This window comes from Sinocyclocheilus rhinocerous, unplaced genomic scaffold, assembly GCF_001515625.1.
Source record: "Sinocyclocheilus rhinocerous isolate Xijiao unplaced genomic scaffold, SAMN03320098_v1.1 scaffold1283, whole genome shotgun sequence".
In the NCBI taxonomy this organism is placed as follows: Eukaryota; Metazoa; Chordata; class Actinopteri; order Cypriniformes; family Cyprinidae; genus Sinocyclocheilus; species Sinocyclocheilus rhinocerous.
The window spans coordinates 730,254-749,243 of record NW_015642522.1 but is presented as its reverse complement, the minus strand read 5'-3'; the positions used below and the strand labels follow the sequence as shown (position 1 = coordinate 749,243).

General features: G+C 35.0%; 1 protein-coding gene across 1 annotated transcript in view; it reads left to right on the top strand.

Moving 5' to 3' along the window:
* tspan7 (tetraspanin 7) overlaps positions 1-18,990 on the top strand; it is a 36,556-nt gene that overhangs the window by 15,422 nt on the left and 2,144 nt on the right. Inside the window, exons 2-7 of the mRNA XM_016573003.1 lie at positions 13,558-13,746; positions 13,822-13,896; positions 14,023-14,118; positions 16,442-16,597; positions 16,674-16,757; positions 18,541-18,623. Coding sequence (XP_016428489.1) covers positions 13,558-13,746; positions 13,822-13,896; positions 14,023-14,118; positions 16,442-16,597; positions 16,674-16,757; positions 18,541-18,609 — 669 coding nt within the window. The 3' untranslated portion in view covers positions 18,610-18,623. The remainder of the gene's footprint in view (positions 1-13,557; positions 13,747-13,821; positions 13,897-14,022; positions 14,119-16,441; positions 16,598-16,673; positions 16,758-18,540; positions 18,624-18,990) is intronic.

Here is an 18,990-nt window from a genome sequence, read left to right as displayed (position 1 = left end):
AGTTGACGTACACTACAAGTGCAATACAATTTAAGTTTTGTTCTTCACAGTTCTTCACAAAGACTATCTTGTTTTAAAAACATATTAAGAAACTACATTTTACAGCGTGTTCATAGCACAACAAATTTATGTAGCGAAGTTTGTTACTTAGGGTATTTAGTGTTAATTAGATGCCGACTAAAATAGACGGCTTGCCCATTAGCATTAGCGTTCTCATTTCCCACTCTGTTAAACACAGATGCCCTCTAGTTGAAGGCCAAAATTCATTGTCTTTTATTTCGAAGAGGTATTCGTTTCTGTCTGTTTTTGCTTTAATTTGATCCATTTTATCTATCCACACATCCGTCCATCGTTTCCCGCTAACCACCAAATACACAGTCAATTTAGCCTTGGACAGATCGCTCTGATTTAAGCCGCCGCCGGCCTCCATTTCCCTGTCAGTTGACTCTCTGAATAATGAGACGGACCTTTCGGTGTCATAGAGACGCTGACTCTCGCCGGCCGTTTTCCGCCAACTCTGATCTAACATTTCTCGGAAACGGTGCAGGAGAGAATGAGGCTGAAAGGCCAGCGCCTCTGACAGCTGTAGACGGCCATTAAACGTGCGGCGGCCCGTCTAACCAACCCTCTCATAACAAACCGCACTTATCGACGAGCCGCACTGGATCATGATGATGTATGGCGCTCTAATGGCCGAGAGAGAGAGAGAGCGCAACGGAGTGGAAGACAAGGGAAAATTACCGGCTCAGTCTGAGCTGACACAATTCAGGACTGCGTATGACAACACCCTTAGGAAGAAGGGAAGAAAACAAGCAGGATAATATGGCAGGATTTTGCTTGACTATTTTGCTATCTTTTTGAGTTCAAAATTGAGCACTGCACTGTTTCTCATGCACTGGAAAGATTTGAAACTGTACTATATAGGGAAGGTCAGCAAAAATGAGTGACTTTTATCTAGGTCTACTGTGCATTGTGAATGAAAGGAGATTTCAAACCGGGGGCTGCAAGGTGTTCACAAAATTTACAATTTTTTATTGTTATTTAATATTAAGGGATTTCAGACAAAAATATGTTTTCAAATAAGGGTTTAAAAGGGATTCACAAAAATAATAATAATAATAAAAAAATAAAAAAAAAATAATAATAATAATGAAAGGGGTTTTTGAACAGCTATAAGGACCACAGGGGGTTCACAAAATTTTGACTATTTATTAAAAATAATTTTTGAAACTGGGGTTTAAAAAATATTGTTATTTAATAAAAGGGCTTTTTCAAACATGGTGTCACAAGTGGTTCACTTTTTTATTGTTATTTAATAAAAATTGTTTTCAAATGGGTTTGGAGGGGGTTCACGAACAAAAAATTTTACTTTTTATTTTTATTTAATGAAAGAGTTTACAAACAAGTGACCACAAAGGATTTACAAAAATGTAGAGCTGCACTATTAATCATTAAAAGATCGTGATCTCGATTCAAACACCCAAACGATCCAATTTTTAAATTACAACGATTCGCCCGTGCCTATTTAACCTTTGAAAAAATCATACCGGAAACATTCAAATCTGTGTTCGCACTGCCGCTGACATTTACCATGTTTAGGTTAGATACAGCTTCACAAACAGTCTTTTCTACTACACAGTATTATTTCTGTATTACAGTCATTCATATTAGCACAGAAATACTGGAATGAAAGTTTATAATTCAGAAATAGAGCAAATCCCCTTTTGAAAGTAATTGGCGCTTCAAATAACGTTTGTGTCGATTGCATTGTTTCGTCACTAGATGGCGAAAAGTGAATGTTAAAAATGTAGCTATTTGTCATTGAATCATTCAAGAGATTCTTTCACAAATTAATTCAAATTAATTAAGCACTTTTAAATAGACTGCAGCAATAATATTTTGTCACATTATTTTGTTTAGTTGAGAATCGTGATCTCTATTTGAGACCAAAAAAAAAATCGTGATTCTCAATTTATCCAGAATCATGTAGCTCTACAAAAATTTTAACTTTTTTTTTGTTTTTAGGTATTTATTTATTTATTTTTAATGAAAGGGGTTTTCAAAAAGGATGTGGCAACAACAGTTTTATTAATAAAATAAAAAGTTAATAAAAATATTTTGTTTTCAAAAATGTTTTTTTTTTTTTTTTACTTTTTTTAAATGAAAGGATTTTTTGAATAGCTATGAGGACAGCAAGGGTTCACAAAATGTGACACTTATTATTTATTTATTGTTTAAAAAGGTTTTCAAACGGGGGTTAAAAAGTATTGTTAAATGTGTATTAATTGCAAAAGTATTTTTCAAACAGAGTGCCGTAAGTGATAAAAAAAATAAATAAAAAAAAAATTAATTATATTTATTTGTTTAGCAGATGTTTTTATACAGATTGGCTTATATGAGCAATAAAACGTGTTTAAATCATAAAAGTTGTCAAATTCATCACAATTTCTATTCTATTGACAGTCCTAGTTTTTAACAGTAAAACTTTTTTTAAAGACCTAATCATCGTAATCAATAGTAGTTAAAAAAATGTAATTGTAAGTATATGAAGTATATATGAAGTTACAATATTTTAAATGTTAAACAGCAACAACATTTTAATAATTATAATAATTTCTATAAGTTTAGTTAATTAGTTAAACATTTAGGTAGGCTATATATTTTTATATAAAAACAATTCCGTTATGTACAAACGCTTTAATATGGCAAAGATGACAATCGGTGGATCTTTTCTCATAGATGGATGTCATACAGGAAGTGTCTGACTGCGAGCTCTGTTGTTCTGGGGTCTCTCTGTGTTTGTTGTCCTGGGCCCCCCGTGTGACCAGATGCTTTTCCCAGCTTGACCGTATGAGAGAAAGTGCCACAGCAGCAAACTGTGACACGGCACTCAGCTGTGTCCTGTGAGAACAGAAAGAGAGAGTGTGTGTGTGTGTGTGTGTGTCACATAAAGGACTAGCGTGATTGTGGTGTCACCTGTTGTTTGGTGTGCGTGCCGTTCATGTGTCAAACTCTCACAGCCTGTTGATAGCGGAAAGAAAAGCATTGTGTATCAGACAGACATCTAGTAGTCAGCAGTGCTTCACGCACTATTTACTGTAACTTACATTGTGTGATAAATACGGCATAACAAAAACATCAACTCGGTGTGCTTTTTAAATAGTTTATTTTTGGACCGTTCTGATATGAATGTTGTTATTTGCATTTGATTTATTTAGCTAGTTATGGTCCTGTTTTATTTATTTATTCATTCATTTATGTATGTATGTAGGGGTGCCGGTAGACATGATTAATCAGTAGAAATTTGTCAATCGGTAGAGATTTTGGACTATCGTCTCTATCGCGGTTACATGCTCATATGACATTGCTGTGCGTCGTGGTCATGTAAACGTATCGTTTGCATGCGTTTTTAAGCATTATGGTTTAAAAACAAGTGATTTTAAGCCATTGATTTAAGCACAATCGGCAGCGAAAGAACTCATTTTGCCATATGTGCGCGCTGTCTGAGAGACGTGCACAATTGAAGATGGTGCTTATAGAGCTTTGGAGTACTGAATAAAGTTACAGTATTTTTGCCGCTTAATAGACCTTGAGCAGTTAAATACACACACATGTATGTGTTAAAATGCCAATCTTTGCTTGTATTCTCGTAAACACAGTAATTTAGGTCTTAAGTGAAAGCAAACAGCTGAGAAAGAAAACACATGTGTAATACAGTATATATGATCCGGGCAGCTCTTAAAGTGACAGCAGTCTAATATTCCTGCTGTCTGTCATTCATGTTAATCAAACAACAAAAGAGAGAAAATCTCTGACTGCTCTTGACTTAATCACATTTGTAACTTTAATAAGAAGAAAAATATATTTATTTTCCACAGTGAAGAATATGCAGTGTTTTTATACATTTGATTACTTTATACAATGTATGCAGCATTTCTTATTTATTTGTTCTACTGTACTGAACTTTAGTTTTTTTTGTGATATTGACACTGGTGACAAGAATTATGAAATTTCTATAATATGTTATAAAATTACTCCTATTGTGATACAAGATTTTGGTCATATCCAAAATCTTTATATTCCTTTTTTTTTTACACTTTTTTTTGTACCCCAGTTTGAAAACCCCTGAAATAAATTACTTATTTATCAAAACTGTAAAAGACTTTATTAAATCACTTGTTCATCACATAATTAATAAGCTCTATCTCCGTCTTTCCCAGCCACTTTTTAAAAGTGAAGACATTAACACAAACACAAAAAAATGAGTCTAATTAAAAAAAAAAAAACATTTATGAGTGGTGAGATATGAGGTATTGGTTAAATGATGACAGGCCTCACAGGAGCCGGATGTGAATGTCTTGTTTGTTTTGGCATTGATGGGTGGATTGAGATTACAGCGGGTTTTGGGATTCCTGTTACCATGGATACCGATTTCTCCTACAGCTGGGACGACAGTGGAGAACATTTGTTGTGCTCAACCGTCCGTCTCTGAGTTGAAACATGGTATAAAGTACAGCGCTGTTAGTGCCTGCTGGCTTTAGTTGACTGTGGCTGTTTGTGGGAACTTCCTGCAGTGATAACGTCACATGATATTATATAAAAATTTTTCTGAATAACCTCATTAATATTTTTATTTTTTATTAATATTAATATTTTTTTATATTTTATTTAATTTTAGAAACAACATGCCATTTTAATGTAACACTTATATGGTTTTAACAGTTTGTGGTTAGTTCTGCAGTGATAACGTCACATGATCGGGTGACGGTATGAGTGACAGTATGTTTTTAATGCTCTTAGTGGATTATGAGACTTCTAGATGTGTTTTGTTTATGAAACAGACTGATGGGGTTAGGAATGTCTAAGATGAAGGCAAATGTGATATTTTGATTGCATTGATTTGGAAATGATAATATGAAGTTTTGGGGTCAACAATGGTTTCAACAACTCGATAATCAGGGTCGTCTTATATTCGGGCCAATACGGTAATTTATTTTATTATTAAAAACCCTGATATTTCCTCATATACATGAGCACTAGGTTATCTCCATATCAAACCGCAGATGTGATATTAAGCAGGAGATTTTGGATGCAGAGCCTGTAATTGTTCTGGTGCTGTGGTAACACACACACACTTGTTCCTTTTGAGCAGATTCAAGGCCACAGAACAACAGCGGCTTTGATCAGGAATTTGAAATGCAAAGAGCAGGATGGCTTTTCTCCTGCGCTCTCTTGTTTCCTCTCGTGTCCCCTTTTCATCCAAGTGTCTCTCTGTGTCCCGTTCTCTCTCTCGTACTCGCTCCAGACGCAGAGAAATGGAGAACAGTCACTTCCTGTCTGCAGCAGCATCTCTGTCTCTCTGATTTGATTAGCTTGATGGGTAAAATGTTGTGAACATGCGTCGGTTGGTCTGAGGTGTTGATGCGTTTCCTTCTCTCCTGAGGTTTGCTTCCGTGTAATTTAAATCCAGCCTGACATAAAAATGAACATTTAGTTCGATTAGCAGATAAGCAGATATTTGGCCATTTTAACCTGCTAATTAATAGAAATGTGTGTATTTTTATGAGTAGACTGTGGTGAGAATGCTATTTTGCATAACTATTTTATTTCAGGCTTCAAGCTAGTCTTAATGCAAAGGGGTTAAACTACAATCGAGTTACTTGGGGACAAAATAACTACTTGGGCTGTGCAAATAATCGAATGCGATTTTCATGCGCATCTCGTCAGTAAAGCTGGTTCTGTAATTAGTAGTAAATCTCCATCACGTGCTTTCAGATGGAGCGGCATTTACTACACAGAGCCATAGTTCACTGACAAGCTACGCAATATCACGTTCATAATCGGCAATGAATCGCCTGCGATTTTGAACGCGATTTTGCGTAGCTTGTCAGTGAACTACGGCTCTGTGTAGTAAATGCCGCTCCATCTGAAAGCACGTGATGGAGATTTACTACTAATCACAGAACCGGCTTTACTGACGAGATGCACATGAAAATCGCATTCAATTATTTGCACAGCCCCTAATACCTACGTTTCAAGATAACGTATAAGCTGTTTCATCTTTTAAGTATCAGATGATTTTGAATAAATGTTTTTATGTAGTTTATTTCACGAAAACAAAACAATAGCTATGTTTCCATTCAAGATTGTGAATTTAATTTAAGGAAAATGTAACATTTTTGTATGTTGCTTGGTTTTTGTTGTTCGTAACTTCATATAAAACTTAGTACAACTAATATAAAAAAGAATATAATTCTTTTTTGTTGTATATTGATTTGTTCATATTAAAACACTACAAAATTAATATAATACTTTATTTTTAACTTTTTTGTATATTGTTTGTTTTTGTTGTTGTTCATATAAAATAAATAAAAATAATATTCAAGAAAGAAAGAATATAGCACTTTATAAAAATAAAATAAAAAATAGAATATAATACTTTTGTTGTATATTGTTTAAAAAATAAATAAAAATAGAATATAATACTTTATTTTTCTAATATATTTATTTGGTTTTGTTGTTCATATAAAATTAAAATAATACAATCAATACAACATATAACTTTCATTTGTTTGTTTGTTGTTTGGTTTTTGTTTATATACAAAATAATAAAAAAATTGAATATAGTCCTTAATTTTTGTTGTACAGTATATGTTTTGTTTTTGTTCATATCAAAATAAATAACAATAAAATAAAAATTATTCAAGAAAGAAAGAATATACCACTTTATTAAAAATAAAAATAGAATACAATACTTTTTGTATTTTTTTTTGTTTGTTGGTCATTTAAATTAAAAAATATAATCAATACAACATATAACTTTCTTTTTTTTGTTTATGTTGGGTTTTTGTTTGAATAAAAAATTAATTAAAAAAATAAGAGATTAAATAGAATATAGTCCTTCATTTTTGTTGTATGTTTTTTGTTGTTCATAAAATAAAATAAAAAGAATATTAAAGAGAGAATATAACACTTTATAAATAAAACAACAACAACAAAAAGAATGTAATACTCTTTTTGTTGTATATTGTTTGTTTTTTGTTGTTCATCTAAAATAAATAAAAATAATATTCAAGAAAAAGAATATAACAGTCAGGTAAACAGGCAAATGAGTACAAATGGAAGTTGTTGGATATTTATACTTTATAGATCATATATTATAATGCAATTTTCTGTTTATTTTCTTATTTACTTTTCGAGTGAATAAATATAAATAAATAAATTTGAGTTTTCATTCTTGTAATTTTTTGCATGTATAATTACTGTTAATTTTTGCCATGGTAGAAAGAATGGTAAGAATTGTTAAAATGGACTAAAAACTACAACACTGTAAACATTGTTGTAAATAGTCGCTGTTCATGTTAAAAAAAGAATCATCTAAAATTGGAAGCTGTAGCCACTGCATAAACATAAAAATGGAATCCATTTGCTGATTTACGCCAGCCGTTGCTCCTTGATTCTTAATATTCACCGAAAAACGCATGTATGCATATTTGAGAACTCCACAGGAAAGCATAGAATTTACATGTCACTATGGAAACGCTGCCATGGCACCCGCCTCCTCTGCTGTCATGGAGCGTTTTCCTCGACGATGAGAGCTCTAATAGATTTTCTCTCTTTTTTTATTTAAGCTCTAAATTGTCTGTAACTCAAGAGGCGCTGCTGACATATCAAAGACGAACGCCGCCGAGACGCATCAATTTGAGATTCATTTGAAGAAATGAACGCTTCACGTTGCGTTAGCAGACAAATGCGAGTGTCAGGGGATAGAAAGCGTCTCGTTCAGAAACATGTGGCTGAGATCCTGTTTAATATCGTCTCTTTGTGGGTAAAATGAAAAAGACTAGATCTCAGAGCTACTCCAAGTCCAATCTCTATAGCTCTGAGCTAATATAAACAAGGCGCTCGCAACACCAAGGTCATGGGTTTGATTCCCAGGGACTACATGAACTGATAAAACCTCTGAAAGAAAGTGCATTAGTAGTTTTGAAAGTTTAGTGATCTCACAGGTTTTCTTGGGTTAAAGGGTTTTATGCCTTTTTATTTAACAGACTGCTGGACAGACAGAGAGAGAGAGGATGACAGACGTACTGATGAATAATTTATATTCTTTTGCTCAATAAAACATTTTCTTCTGCCAGCCTTCACACAGAAAACACAAGTTCTGCTCTTCGTTGTAGTTTTGCGTCATGATGTATGTGTAGCGGATGGCTGGTCATTTCTTTAGCTTTCTTTCTGTTTTTTTTAATTATTGTCTCCGTTGTTCCTAGAACATCCGGGTCAATCTCACGAAATGGCTCATATTTCATTTCTAAAATTAAATAAAATATTAAAAGAAAGCTATGAAAAGTTATGTATGAATTATATTTTATGTAAAGAAAATGAAGCCTATTTTTTTTATTTATTTGCATTAAGGTAATTAGAATGATATTTTTATTTTACATTATGGTAATGATGGTATTTATTTATTTGTTTGTGTATTTGTTTATTTGCGCTATGTAATTACAATTATGTTTTATTTTTGCATTATGGTAATGATAGTGTTTATTGATTTATTTATTTGCATTATGTAATTAGCATTATATTTTGGTTGCATTATGATAATGGTATTTATTTGCATTATGATAATTAAAATTGTTTTACATTATAGTTATTTGTTTAAATATTTGCATTATGATAGATTTTTTCCTAGGGCTGCACGATTAATCGAATGCGATTGTCATGTGCATCTCGTCAGTAAAGCCGGTTCTGTGATTAGTAGTAAATCTCCGTCACCTGCTTTCAGATGGAGCAGCATTTATTACACAGAGCCGTAGTTCACTGACAAGCTACGCAAAATCGTGTTCATAATCGCAGATGATATAATCGCGCGATTATGAACCCAAAGAAATCGTTCTGCGATTATGAAAGCAGATTGCGTAGCTTGTCAGTGAACTACGGCTCTGTGTAGTAAATGCTGCTCCATCTGAAAGCACGTGAAAATACCACATTTAATAACATGTTTTTACTCCAAACATAACATAAGTCGAGTGTTTAAAATCCTTCTGTGAGACGATGTGGCTTCTTACACAGAATAAGGCACGCAACATATTTCATAGTATTCTAAGCAGTGATAAAGGCTATGTCGATTAGCATTGCATTATTATATACTTTATTATAATAAAAATTATAATAAGACGAACTCAGATAAACCATATATTGTCATAGTCGTGTGTTTATTAGTCACGTTGAATTAATGAAAGCAGTTAAATCTTCTGTTTATTCAGCAACCGCTATAGAGATTTCCTGATTTCTTCTTCGGGGCGTATTTGGAGTTTTAGCGCGAGAGCGCCCTCTGGCCTTCGGATGGAGATTTACTGCTGATCACAGAACCGTGCTTCACTGAAAGATACGCATGACAATCACAGCTTCTGTCTAATCGCGATTTATCACCTTTGCAATTTAATTTCAATTAATCGTGCAGCCCTATTTTTTCCTATTGTGGTAATGATGACATTTTTTTTTACTTATGTATTTATTTGCCATATGGTAATTAGAAATAGTTGTTTTATTTTTTGCATTATGGTAATTATGATATTTAATGATTTATTTATTCACATTATGATTATTAGAATTACATTTTATTTTTACATTGTGACAATGATGGTATTTATTTATTCGCATTATGGTACTTAGAATTTTTTTTTTGCATTATGATAATATGATATTTATTTACTTATTTGTGTTATGAAAATTACAATTAAATTTTATTACATTGTTGTAATGAAGGTATTTTGGTAATGGTAATGATTATTTGTATTATGGTAATGAGAATGAGAATTATATTTAAATGTTCAAGTGAGAATAATAAGAATGACAAAAAACAAAACAAAAAGGCAGAAATTATTATGCAGTATATCACTGCATATATATATATTTTTTAATGTGACCCGGACATTTCTTTGCAAGATTCCCCCATGTACAGCTTTAAAATAAAACACAGTAGAGCTCTCGGTCAAAGAGAAACGTTAATGGCCCTTCCTGTCTCCTCGTATCATCTTTCTCAAGGGTTTTTAAAATTCTTTGCACTTTACGCTTTAGTTCCTGAAAGTTAAGAGTTGTTTCCTCCTCTCTCTCAGATCCCTGATGAGTCACACCATCTGTGCACTTTCTCCTTCTCTCTCTGTCTCAGTGTGAGATGGAGACGGGACGTTGTGTCCTCTATGCGGTGGTAGACATGGTCTGAATGACAACATGGTGCTACCATTGAACATAGGATGGATACAACATTTTTTATTTTATTTTTTTTAAATCCTGTCTTCCTGGATAACCTTTAAAGTTAAAGTATCACCTTGTTATCTTATCAACATGCTAACAACAAAAAGTTCTAAGACGATACAATTGCAGTGTCAAATTTTATAGTTGTACTATATATTGATGTGGTATTAGCATAGTATATATTCCGAAAAAACATGGTACAATGTCAAAATGTTATTTCAAATTATTTCAGTCAACATTAGTATGTGTTGTATTTTTGTTGCTAATTAGAAGATTGCGTCATTCACTTACAAAAAATACCAAAAATTACCATGGTACATGTCCAGCATTTCCATGGTGCTTTCGACAACATATTAACATAAAAATTCTGTTCTGATACCGTAGCTATCAGATTTTAATATCATAGTGCTTTGTAATATATTTGTGATAATAGCATGGTAAAAACATAATATTACCATGTTACCATGTCCAAAAAATGTTCATGTCCAGTGAAATTACAAATTGATCATTTTAGCCAAAATTTTTATTTTTTTTATGCCTGTTGAAGTATCATGTTGTTAGAAACATGCTAATGACAAAGAGTACCATGGCAGTATGTAACATATTATTGGTGTTTTATGCGTACTTTATTAACTATGTATATTTTTGTTAAAGTATTGTTTCTGCAGTGTTAGCTTAGCAACATGCTAATGACATAAAAGTGTTGTGGTAGTATTTAACATTTGCATTTATGTATATTTTGCTGTATTTTATGCTCATTCAAGTATTGTTGTTTCACTGTTAGCTTAGCAATATGCTAAATAAAAAATGTAGTAACATTTAGCATGTTTAACATTTGTGTGTTATGTATATGTTGCCATATATTTTGCCAATTCGAGTATGTTGCACTGTTAGCTTAGTAGCATGTTAGGCTAATGATAAAAAGTATATTTGTGGGTGTTGTGTGAATTTTGCACTTATTTAAGTTATTGTTTTGTACAAGATTTTGAACTGTTAGCTTAGCAACATGCTAACATCAAACACTAACTGCGTCCCAAATGATACTATACACTATGCTACTTGTGCACTATGTACTCAACCATGTAATGTATGAATTTTATAAGGTTATTTTGTCATTAATAATCTGATTCTGATAGCCCCTCCCCCTTCGCGACTTAAAGCTGCGACAGTTGAGTGCATAAAGTATCCAACATTCCACACTTCGTTTTTTCAGTTATTTAAGTGCATCATACGGGTATTTAAAGTGCACTTTTTTTCTTTTGGAATTTTCAGTGTGAACGCACTTCTTGCACTATTTATACTACAGAACGTCATAGAATAGTGCATAAGTACGTGATTTGGGACACACCTACAATTTGGAACTCTAATTAGGCTATATGATGTTGCATAAGGTTTCTTTTTAGTTAGCATGCTGCCTTGTAGGCTGTAGGCACCAAGGCAGTTCACTATTGAGTTTAGCTTGTGCCACAATAGCTCTTCACACCATCATTAGCATATCCATAAAAACGATGACTCTTTCAGAGGTGGCAAAATGACGGCATCAGACTGTTCTGTGTGGGATGTGGGTTCACTTATTCATGGCCGTTTCTGTGGGTAGCATCATGTGCGCGTGCCAACTCCACACTATTGCTCATCTCGAATGCGTGGATGTTAGTCATGGCATTTCAGATGCAGTGATGATTACATGCAGAAATGTCCTGTATGTGTTGATCTGGGTTCAGTTCGTCGTGTTGAATCTATGGTCCATCCGCTAGCAGGCTAAACTGGTTCAGCACAAGCAGCCAAAGGCGACTTTCTCCCATGTGTGCTCCAGACTGCTGATAAAAACTTAATAAACACTGAGAGAACGATCCAAACAGCCGAAACACAATCTGTTTCACCTAGTTTCTAAACTAAAAATGATTACAATTATTAATTGAATGCCCTCAATGATTAGTTGATTAAATACCATTTAAACAACACGTATAACGGATTCATTCAAATCATGGAAATGCCATGGCACTTTTTGTAAGTGAAGTCTAGATGAAACAGGAAAGATGAGGCATGTTTAGATGCACATTTTAATGAGGCTTATGTATTTTCATAAGAATAGTTGTGTTTCTATTAGGCCTATCATGTAGATCATCTATTAAGTGACATCCTGCCACCCCTCAATGAGTCCCGTGTTTCATAGAACCTTCTAGTGATGGAGAAATACACCGGCGCCCTCTTCAGGTCAACACACTGAAATGGATTGAATGGTTGTTTGTGGTACATATTTGTGTGACTAAACTATAAAAACTGCCTATTATAAAATAAGGGTAAACATATTAAATACATTATGCTTTTAGTACATAAAAAAATCTAGAAACAAATTATTTGTAGGCTGGAGTTTATATGCATTTATATTCAAGATATAAATGATTCTGGTTCTGTTTTAAAATGTTTATTTGTAAAACAACTTTTCTATTTATTTATTTTGTATTTATTTTTTATGACATAAATCCCAGTAACAAAGTTTGAATTTGTGCTTTTAGATAAGCTTTTATTTTCATATTTCAATTAAAGTCAACTGGCGTATATATAAAACTTTTATAATACTAATCGGTACATGCTAAAGAAAATCAGAATAGTTTTGACATAAAATATGTACACATAATATGTAAACAACACATAAAATACTACAAAATAATCTAAACATAAAATTTGACATAGCAATATTACTATCCAATTTTGGTTTGAATTTAAATTATTTCATTATTTGACTAGAAGCAACACAAGAGGCGTGAAATTAGAACAGCTAATAGGCAGTGTTATTTTAGTATGATTTATGTAATACAGTATTAAAGTTTTGAATTAGCTTTTATTTTTTATTATATTTTTCATACATTTTTAATTTACTTTTTAGTGATCTTGTTATGTGGTTTTGTCATTTCTATTTAAAAATTACTACTATTTTTATATATTTTTTTAATAATTTTTTTTATTTCGTATTTCAACATCTTGTTTTAATTAATACAAGTGTTTTTATCTCATATTATACACTGTTTCATTTTATTTCAATTACAGAAAACTATTTTTAATAGTTTTAGTTTTAGTTAACAACAACACTGATAATAAGAAATTAGTAAATGATTCAAATTGGGGTCATTATTATAAAATACTCAACCACAGAACCTCATTACTGGTTGATCAGAATCATCATTTCCATGTTGTGTTTTGCGGTCTTCATGTATTGTCCACTAGATGGTAGCAAAGGAGTAAAAGTCCTTACTAGATGGGTTTAACGTTAAAAGTTCTAATGTTCGTCTTTCTCTGTAGATCACTGGGGCGATCCTGCTTGCAGTGGGATTATGGGGGAAATTCATTCTGGGTCCGTACATCTCTCTGATTGCTGAGAACTCCACCAATGCTCCCTACGTGCTCATCGGGACCGGGACCACCATCATCGTGTTCGGACTGTTTGGATGCTTCGCCACGTGCCGCGGGAGCCCATGGATGCTCAAACTGGTGAGTTTAGCCTCAGGGAGCACATTTGACATCAAATGACGCCCCTAACAGCTAACACGTCTCTCTCATCTCTAGTACGCCATGTTCCTGTCTCTGGTGTTCCTGGCCGAGCTGGTCGCTGGCATCTCGGGCTTTGTTTTCCGTCATGAGGTGAGACGTGCATATGCATATTCTCCGGCAGTGACCCATAATGCGTCTCAGAGATCTCCATCTGTCTCGCACTAGGAGGGCTTGTTCTGGTGACATCTGACAGAGTGTGTGTGTGTGTTTACTCAGATCAAAAGCACCTTTATGAGGACATACAACGAGGCCATTCAGAACTACAACGCCCAGGACGAGAGGAGCATCGCGGTGGACAACATCCAGAGGAGTGTACGTTCAAACACTGGTTAACATCAGTTCATCGGTTTAATACTGTTTATCTAGTGTAAGGAAAAATGTATCATAATCTGCATTAAAAATCAGGAAATCTAGACAAAGACAAAGTTAACTAATAACTAGTTCTTGAAGCTTTAAATTTATAGTATGCATGTCCGTTAGACTGATTGCTAGTTCTTGCTGAGATGTTACAAGTAGGGTTGGGTATCGTTTGAATTTTATCCGTCAGTAATAAGATAGGAACAACCAAATCAATTAGCAATATCATAAATAAATACAACTGAACAAAATTTCAGGTACAGAAACTGTAATTAAAAGTTTAAAAACACTGCATAGTTTTCTTTTCATAAATAAAATATAGATTAATCAATTAAAGTTATTAAATATATTCAGTCAAGATCAGTGAATGATTTTCTTTTGTTCTTTGTTCTTTTATTTATTAGGCTGCTGTCTCTTTAACACCGAACGCATGCAGATCTAAAAAATACTGTTCACGAGCGTTTTCTTTCTCATCTGTTTACGTTCACGTAAGACAAAAACGGCTGTGCTTATGATGATATACTGACGTAGTTTTCTGCATATTGGTCGACAAATATGAAAGAAGTCAGTTTCGGCCCGGAACAACCTTTTCTACAGTGGAAATACACGGAACGGTTCGAGAACGGACACAAACCGGGAACCCGTACCGCGACCTCTGTTCTCTGTGCTCGCGCTTGCGCTTTGTGTGCGCTGCACGCAAACAGGGCGCAAGTTCTTTCCGTTCCTGCACTTAAATTGCCTGCACTTAAATCGTTTTTAATCACATTAAAATGCGAACGCAGGAATCGTTCAGCAGAATCGAAATGCACGCGTCTTATCGAATACCCGGTTCTTGGAAATTTGGAACCGGTTCTAAAATGGAACCGGTTTTCGATACCCAACCCTAGTTACAAGTAATCGCTAAGGGTTTGCTAAGGTATTCTGGGTGGTTAGGTTGTTTGCCAAGATATTTTCTGGTTGTTAGGCAATTGCAAGGGCATTCTGTGGGGTTGCTAGGGGGTTGCTAAGGTATTGCTGGTGGTTAGGGTGTTACTAAGATATTTTCTGGTTGTTAGGTAGTAGTAAGGGGCAATCATTGTGGTTGCTAGGGGGTTGCTAAGGTATTCTGTTAGGGTGTTTGCTGAGATATTTTCTGGTTGTTAGGTAGTTGCAGTGGCATTCTTTGTGGTTGCTAGGGGGTTTCTTAGGTATTCCTGGTTGTTAGGGTGTTGCTAAGATACTTTCTGGGTGTTAGACAGTTGCAAGGGCATTCTGTGTCGTTTTCTGGTTGTTAGGGAGTTGCAAGGGCATTCTGTGTGGTTGCTAAGGTATTCCTGGTGGTTAGGGTGTTGCTAAGATATTTACTGGTTGTTAAGTAGTTGCAAGGGCATTCTTTGTGGTTGCTAGGGGGTTGCTGACATATTCTGGGTGGTTGGGGGTTGCTAAGAAATTTAATGGTTGTTAGGTAGTTGCAAGGGCATTCTTTGTGGTTGCTAAGGAGTTGCTAAGGTATTCCTGGTGGTTAGGGTGTTGCTAAAATCTTTTCTGGTTGTTAGGCACTTGCAAGGGCATTCTGTGTGGTTGCTAGGGAGTTGCTAAGGTATTCCGGGTGGTTAGGTTGTTTGCTAAGATATTTTCTGTTTGTTAGGTAGTAGTAAGGACATTCTGTATGGTTGCTAAGGTATTTCTGGTGGTTAGGGTGCTGCTAAGATATTTTCTGGTTGTTAGGTAGTTGTAAGGGCATTCTTTGTGGTTGCTAGGGGGTTGCTAAGATATTCTGGGTGCTTGGGTTTTCTAGGGTGTTGATAATGTGTTCCAGGTAGTTTTAAGAGGGTTGTTAAGCAGATAGATTCCTGGTGGTTAGGGTGTTGCTAAAATCTTTTCTGGTTGTTAGGCACTTGCAAGGGCATTCTGTGTGGTTGCTAGGGAGTTGCTAAGGTATTCCGGGTGGTTAGGTTGTTTGCTAAGATATTTTCTGTTTGTTAGGTAGTAGTAAGGACATTCTGTATGGTTGCTAAGGTATTTCTGGTGGTTAGGGTGCTGCTAAGATATTTTCTGGTTGTTAGGTAGTTGTAAGGGCATTCTTTGTGGTTGCTAGGGGGTTGCTAAGATATTCTGGGTGCTTGGGTTTTCTAGGGTGTTGATAATGTGTTCCAGGTAGTTTTAAGAGGGTTGTTAAGCAGATAGATAGATACACAGATGATAGATAGATAGATAGATAGATAGATAGATTGAGAGAGATTTAGCAGTACCTGTCATGAGCTCTGATCTGTATAATATTCTCTCTGACTGTGTTCAGTTGCGTTGTTGTGGAGTTCTGAACTACACCAGCTGGTTCTCCAGCGTTTATTTCCCTGTGAATGGAATTCCTCCGAGCTGCTGCGCTAACATCTCCGACTGCAACTCCTCAGACCTGCGAAACGCCACCATAGCGGCCACCAAAGTCCATCAGCAGGTAACACACACACACTTATCAACCACACACACTGATTGTGTTTTTCATGTACTTATAATGCTTCTGTTGTGTTCAGGGCTGCTATGAGCTGGTGACGACTTTCATTGAGACTAACGTGGGCATTATTGCTGGAGTAACGTTTGGAATTGCATTCTCGCAGGTAGGATGGACTTAAGGCCTGTTCACATCAAGGACGATAACGATAAAAATATAGTTCTAAAAATCATTCTCAATGTTAAAGAATAGCAGAGTCCACACCACAGCTATAACGATAAAGGCACAGAGAAACGATATCATTGGAATCACTTCCAGAGCAATTTTTTTCCAGCTGATGACCGATACAAACATTGACGCCCAATCAGAATCCATCCTGCTGTCATGAGCTCGAGAATTTAAAGCGACAGACGCATGTACACTTAGAATAAACAGACGATATCGTCCGCTGGTATGGACGCTAATATCGTTATCTTTATAGTTACCGTTCTTGGTGTGAATGGGGCTTTGTTCGTTTTCTTTTCCTTTTACTCTTTTTTTTTAATTAATTTTTTTAGGTTACAGGAAATCTGAATTTTTTTTAAGTCAGTTTTTTACAAATTTTCCTTTTTTTTTCTTCTTTTTTTTTTACACATTTAAAAAAAAAATGCAATAGTTTTTCTTTTAAACATTTATTTTTCTTTTAAACGTAATATATTTGTATTTTTATTTTAAATTAAAACATTTTTTTAAACGTACACTTATTTTAAACATTTTATACTTTAAATATTTTTAAAGATGTTCTACACTTGTATTTTAAACATTTGTTTTTTTTTTTACTTTTTTATATTCTACACTTATTAAACATTTTATTTTATTGTTTTTATCTCTTTTAATATTCTGCACTTATTTAATATTCTATACTTTTATTTTAAACATTTGATTTTAAATATTCACACCTATTTTTAAAACATTTCATTTGATTGTTTTTACCTTTTTTTAGATATTAATAGTTTTAAGCCTTATATGTAAAAGATTGCTGCTATATATATAGAAATGACCTCTTGATTGGTCAAACAAAAAGATAGTCCCGCCCCAAACTCACACAACTGCTTGATGTTATTATCTAAAAAACTTGCACGCCGTTAATTTCATCTAAACATAAGCAGGAATGTTTTTCCTCTCCTTGAGACGTAATAATTACGTCTGAGGCGATCATTTGCGAGCTAATATTTACTCCAATCTGTTTTCCGTTTACCGCTGAAGCGAGCTGAACAGCTGGCTGCTGTTGTCTCGCACAGGTGGAGCGGTTCGCGCTGTCTAAATGAGTCACTGGGTAACGGCGCGTCTAAAAGCTCGAGCGAGAGCCGCGCTGCCATGACAACCCCACCGTGAACGCCGACCCCGGGCTGTCTGTGTTTTCCCAACCCTCATTTAGTAAACACACATAGACACAGGCGCAGGAGCCGAGTGTGTGGCGCAGCTGGGGTTTGCTAGCGAACGTGCTGCTTCAAACGCAATCAGGCGCTCTGTCACTCACGCTTCCGCCTCGGGACCATTATGCAGATATCGCTCCATCCGCACTAATGGGTCCAAAGGGCCGCGCAGGAACACCTCGACCCCTCTGCCGTGCACACGCGATGCTAATTGAACTGTAAACGTTATCTGTGAGCACACGGGCGGCCCGAATCAATGACATCTCTTAGGGACGCTAATACGTCTAATCTTCCGCCGCGCACGTGGAATTCTTTTGGCTCGGTTAAACGGGAATCAGTAAACATTCATTATGATTATAACTAGTATTTGGTGCTTGCGGAGAGAGCGAACCGTAAACCCGGGAGAGCAGCCGGCGGTAACGACTATCGCAATTTAATTTAATTAGCAATTACGTTGGGAGAGGGAGCAAAAAAAAAAAAGCCATGGGAAACAGCTTTACCATGGTAACGGCCACGTGCGTGTGTGTTTTTCAGCTGATCGGGATGCTGTTGGCCTGCTGTCTGTCACGATTCATCACTGCCAATCAGTACGAGATGGTGTAGCGGCGTGTGCACAGGTGAGACGCACACACTCACACACACAGTCCGTTAAACACATGAGCTACTGACTAGCTTTAGCCGTAGCATACGGTCTCATTTGAAATGGACTGCAACTCATCATGATACACAAATAGCTCACAGGAGAATCGACTCTCAGTGGAGTTTGGGGTTAGCGTGTCGTAAAGATGCAAATGTCGGATAAAGTATTAAATAAAATAGAAATATTGAATAAAATAGTTTCAGTACGTGTTTTCGTAGAAGGCAGCATAATTAATTTGCCGTTCCCATTAAGTATACATACAGTATATAACCAATTATATACTTCAAATATAATTAATAAATCAATAAATAATTTAAAAATTAAGATAATTTTATATATATATA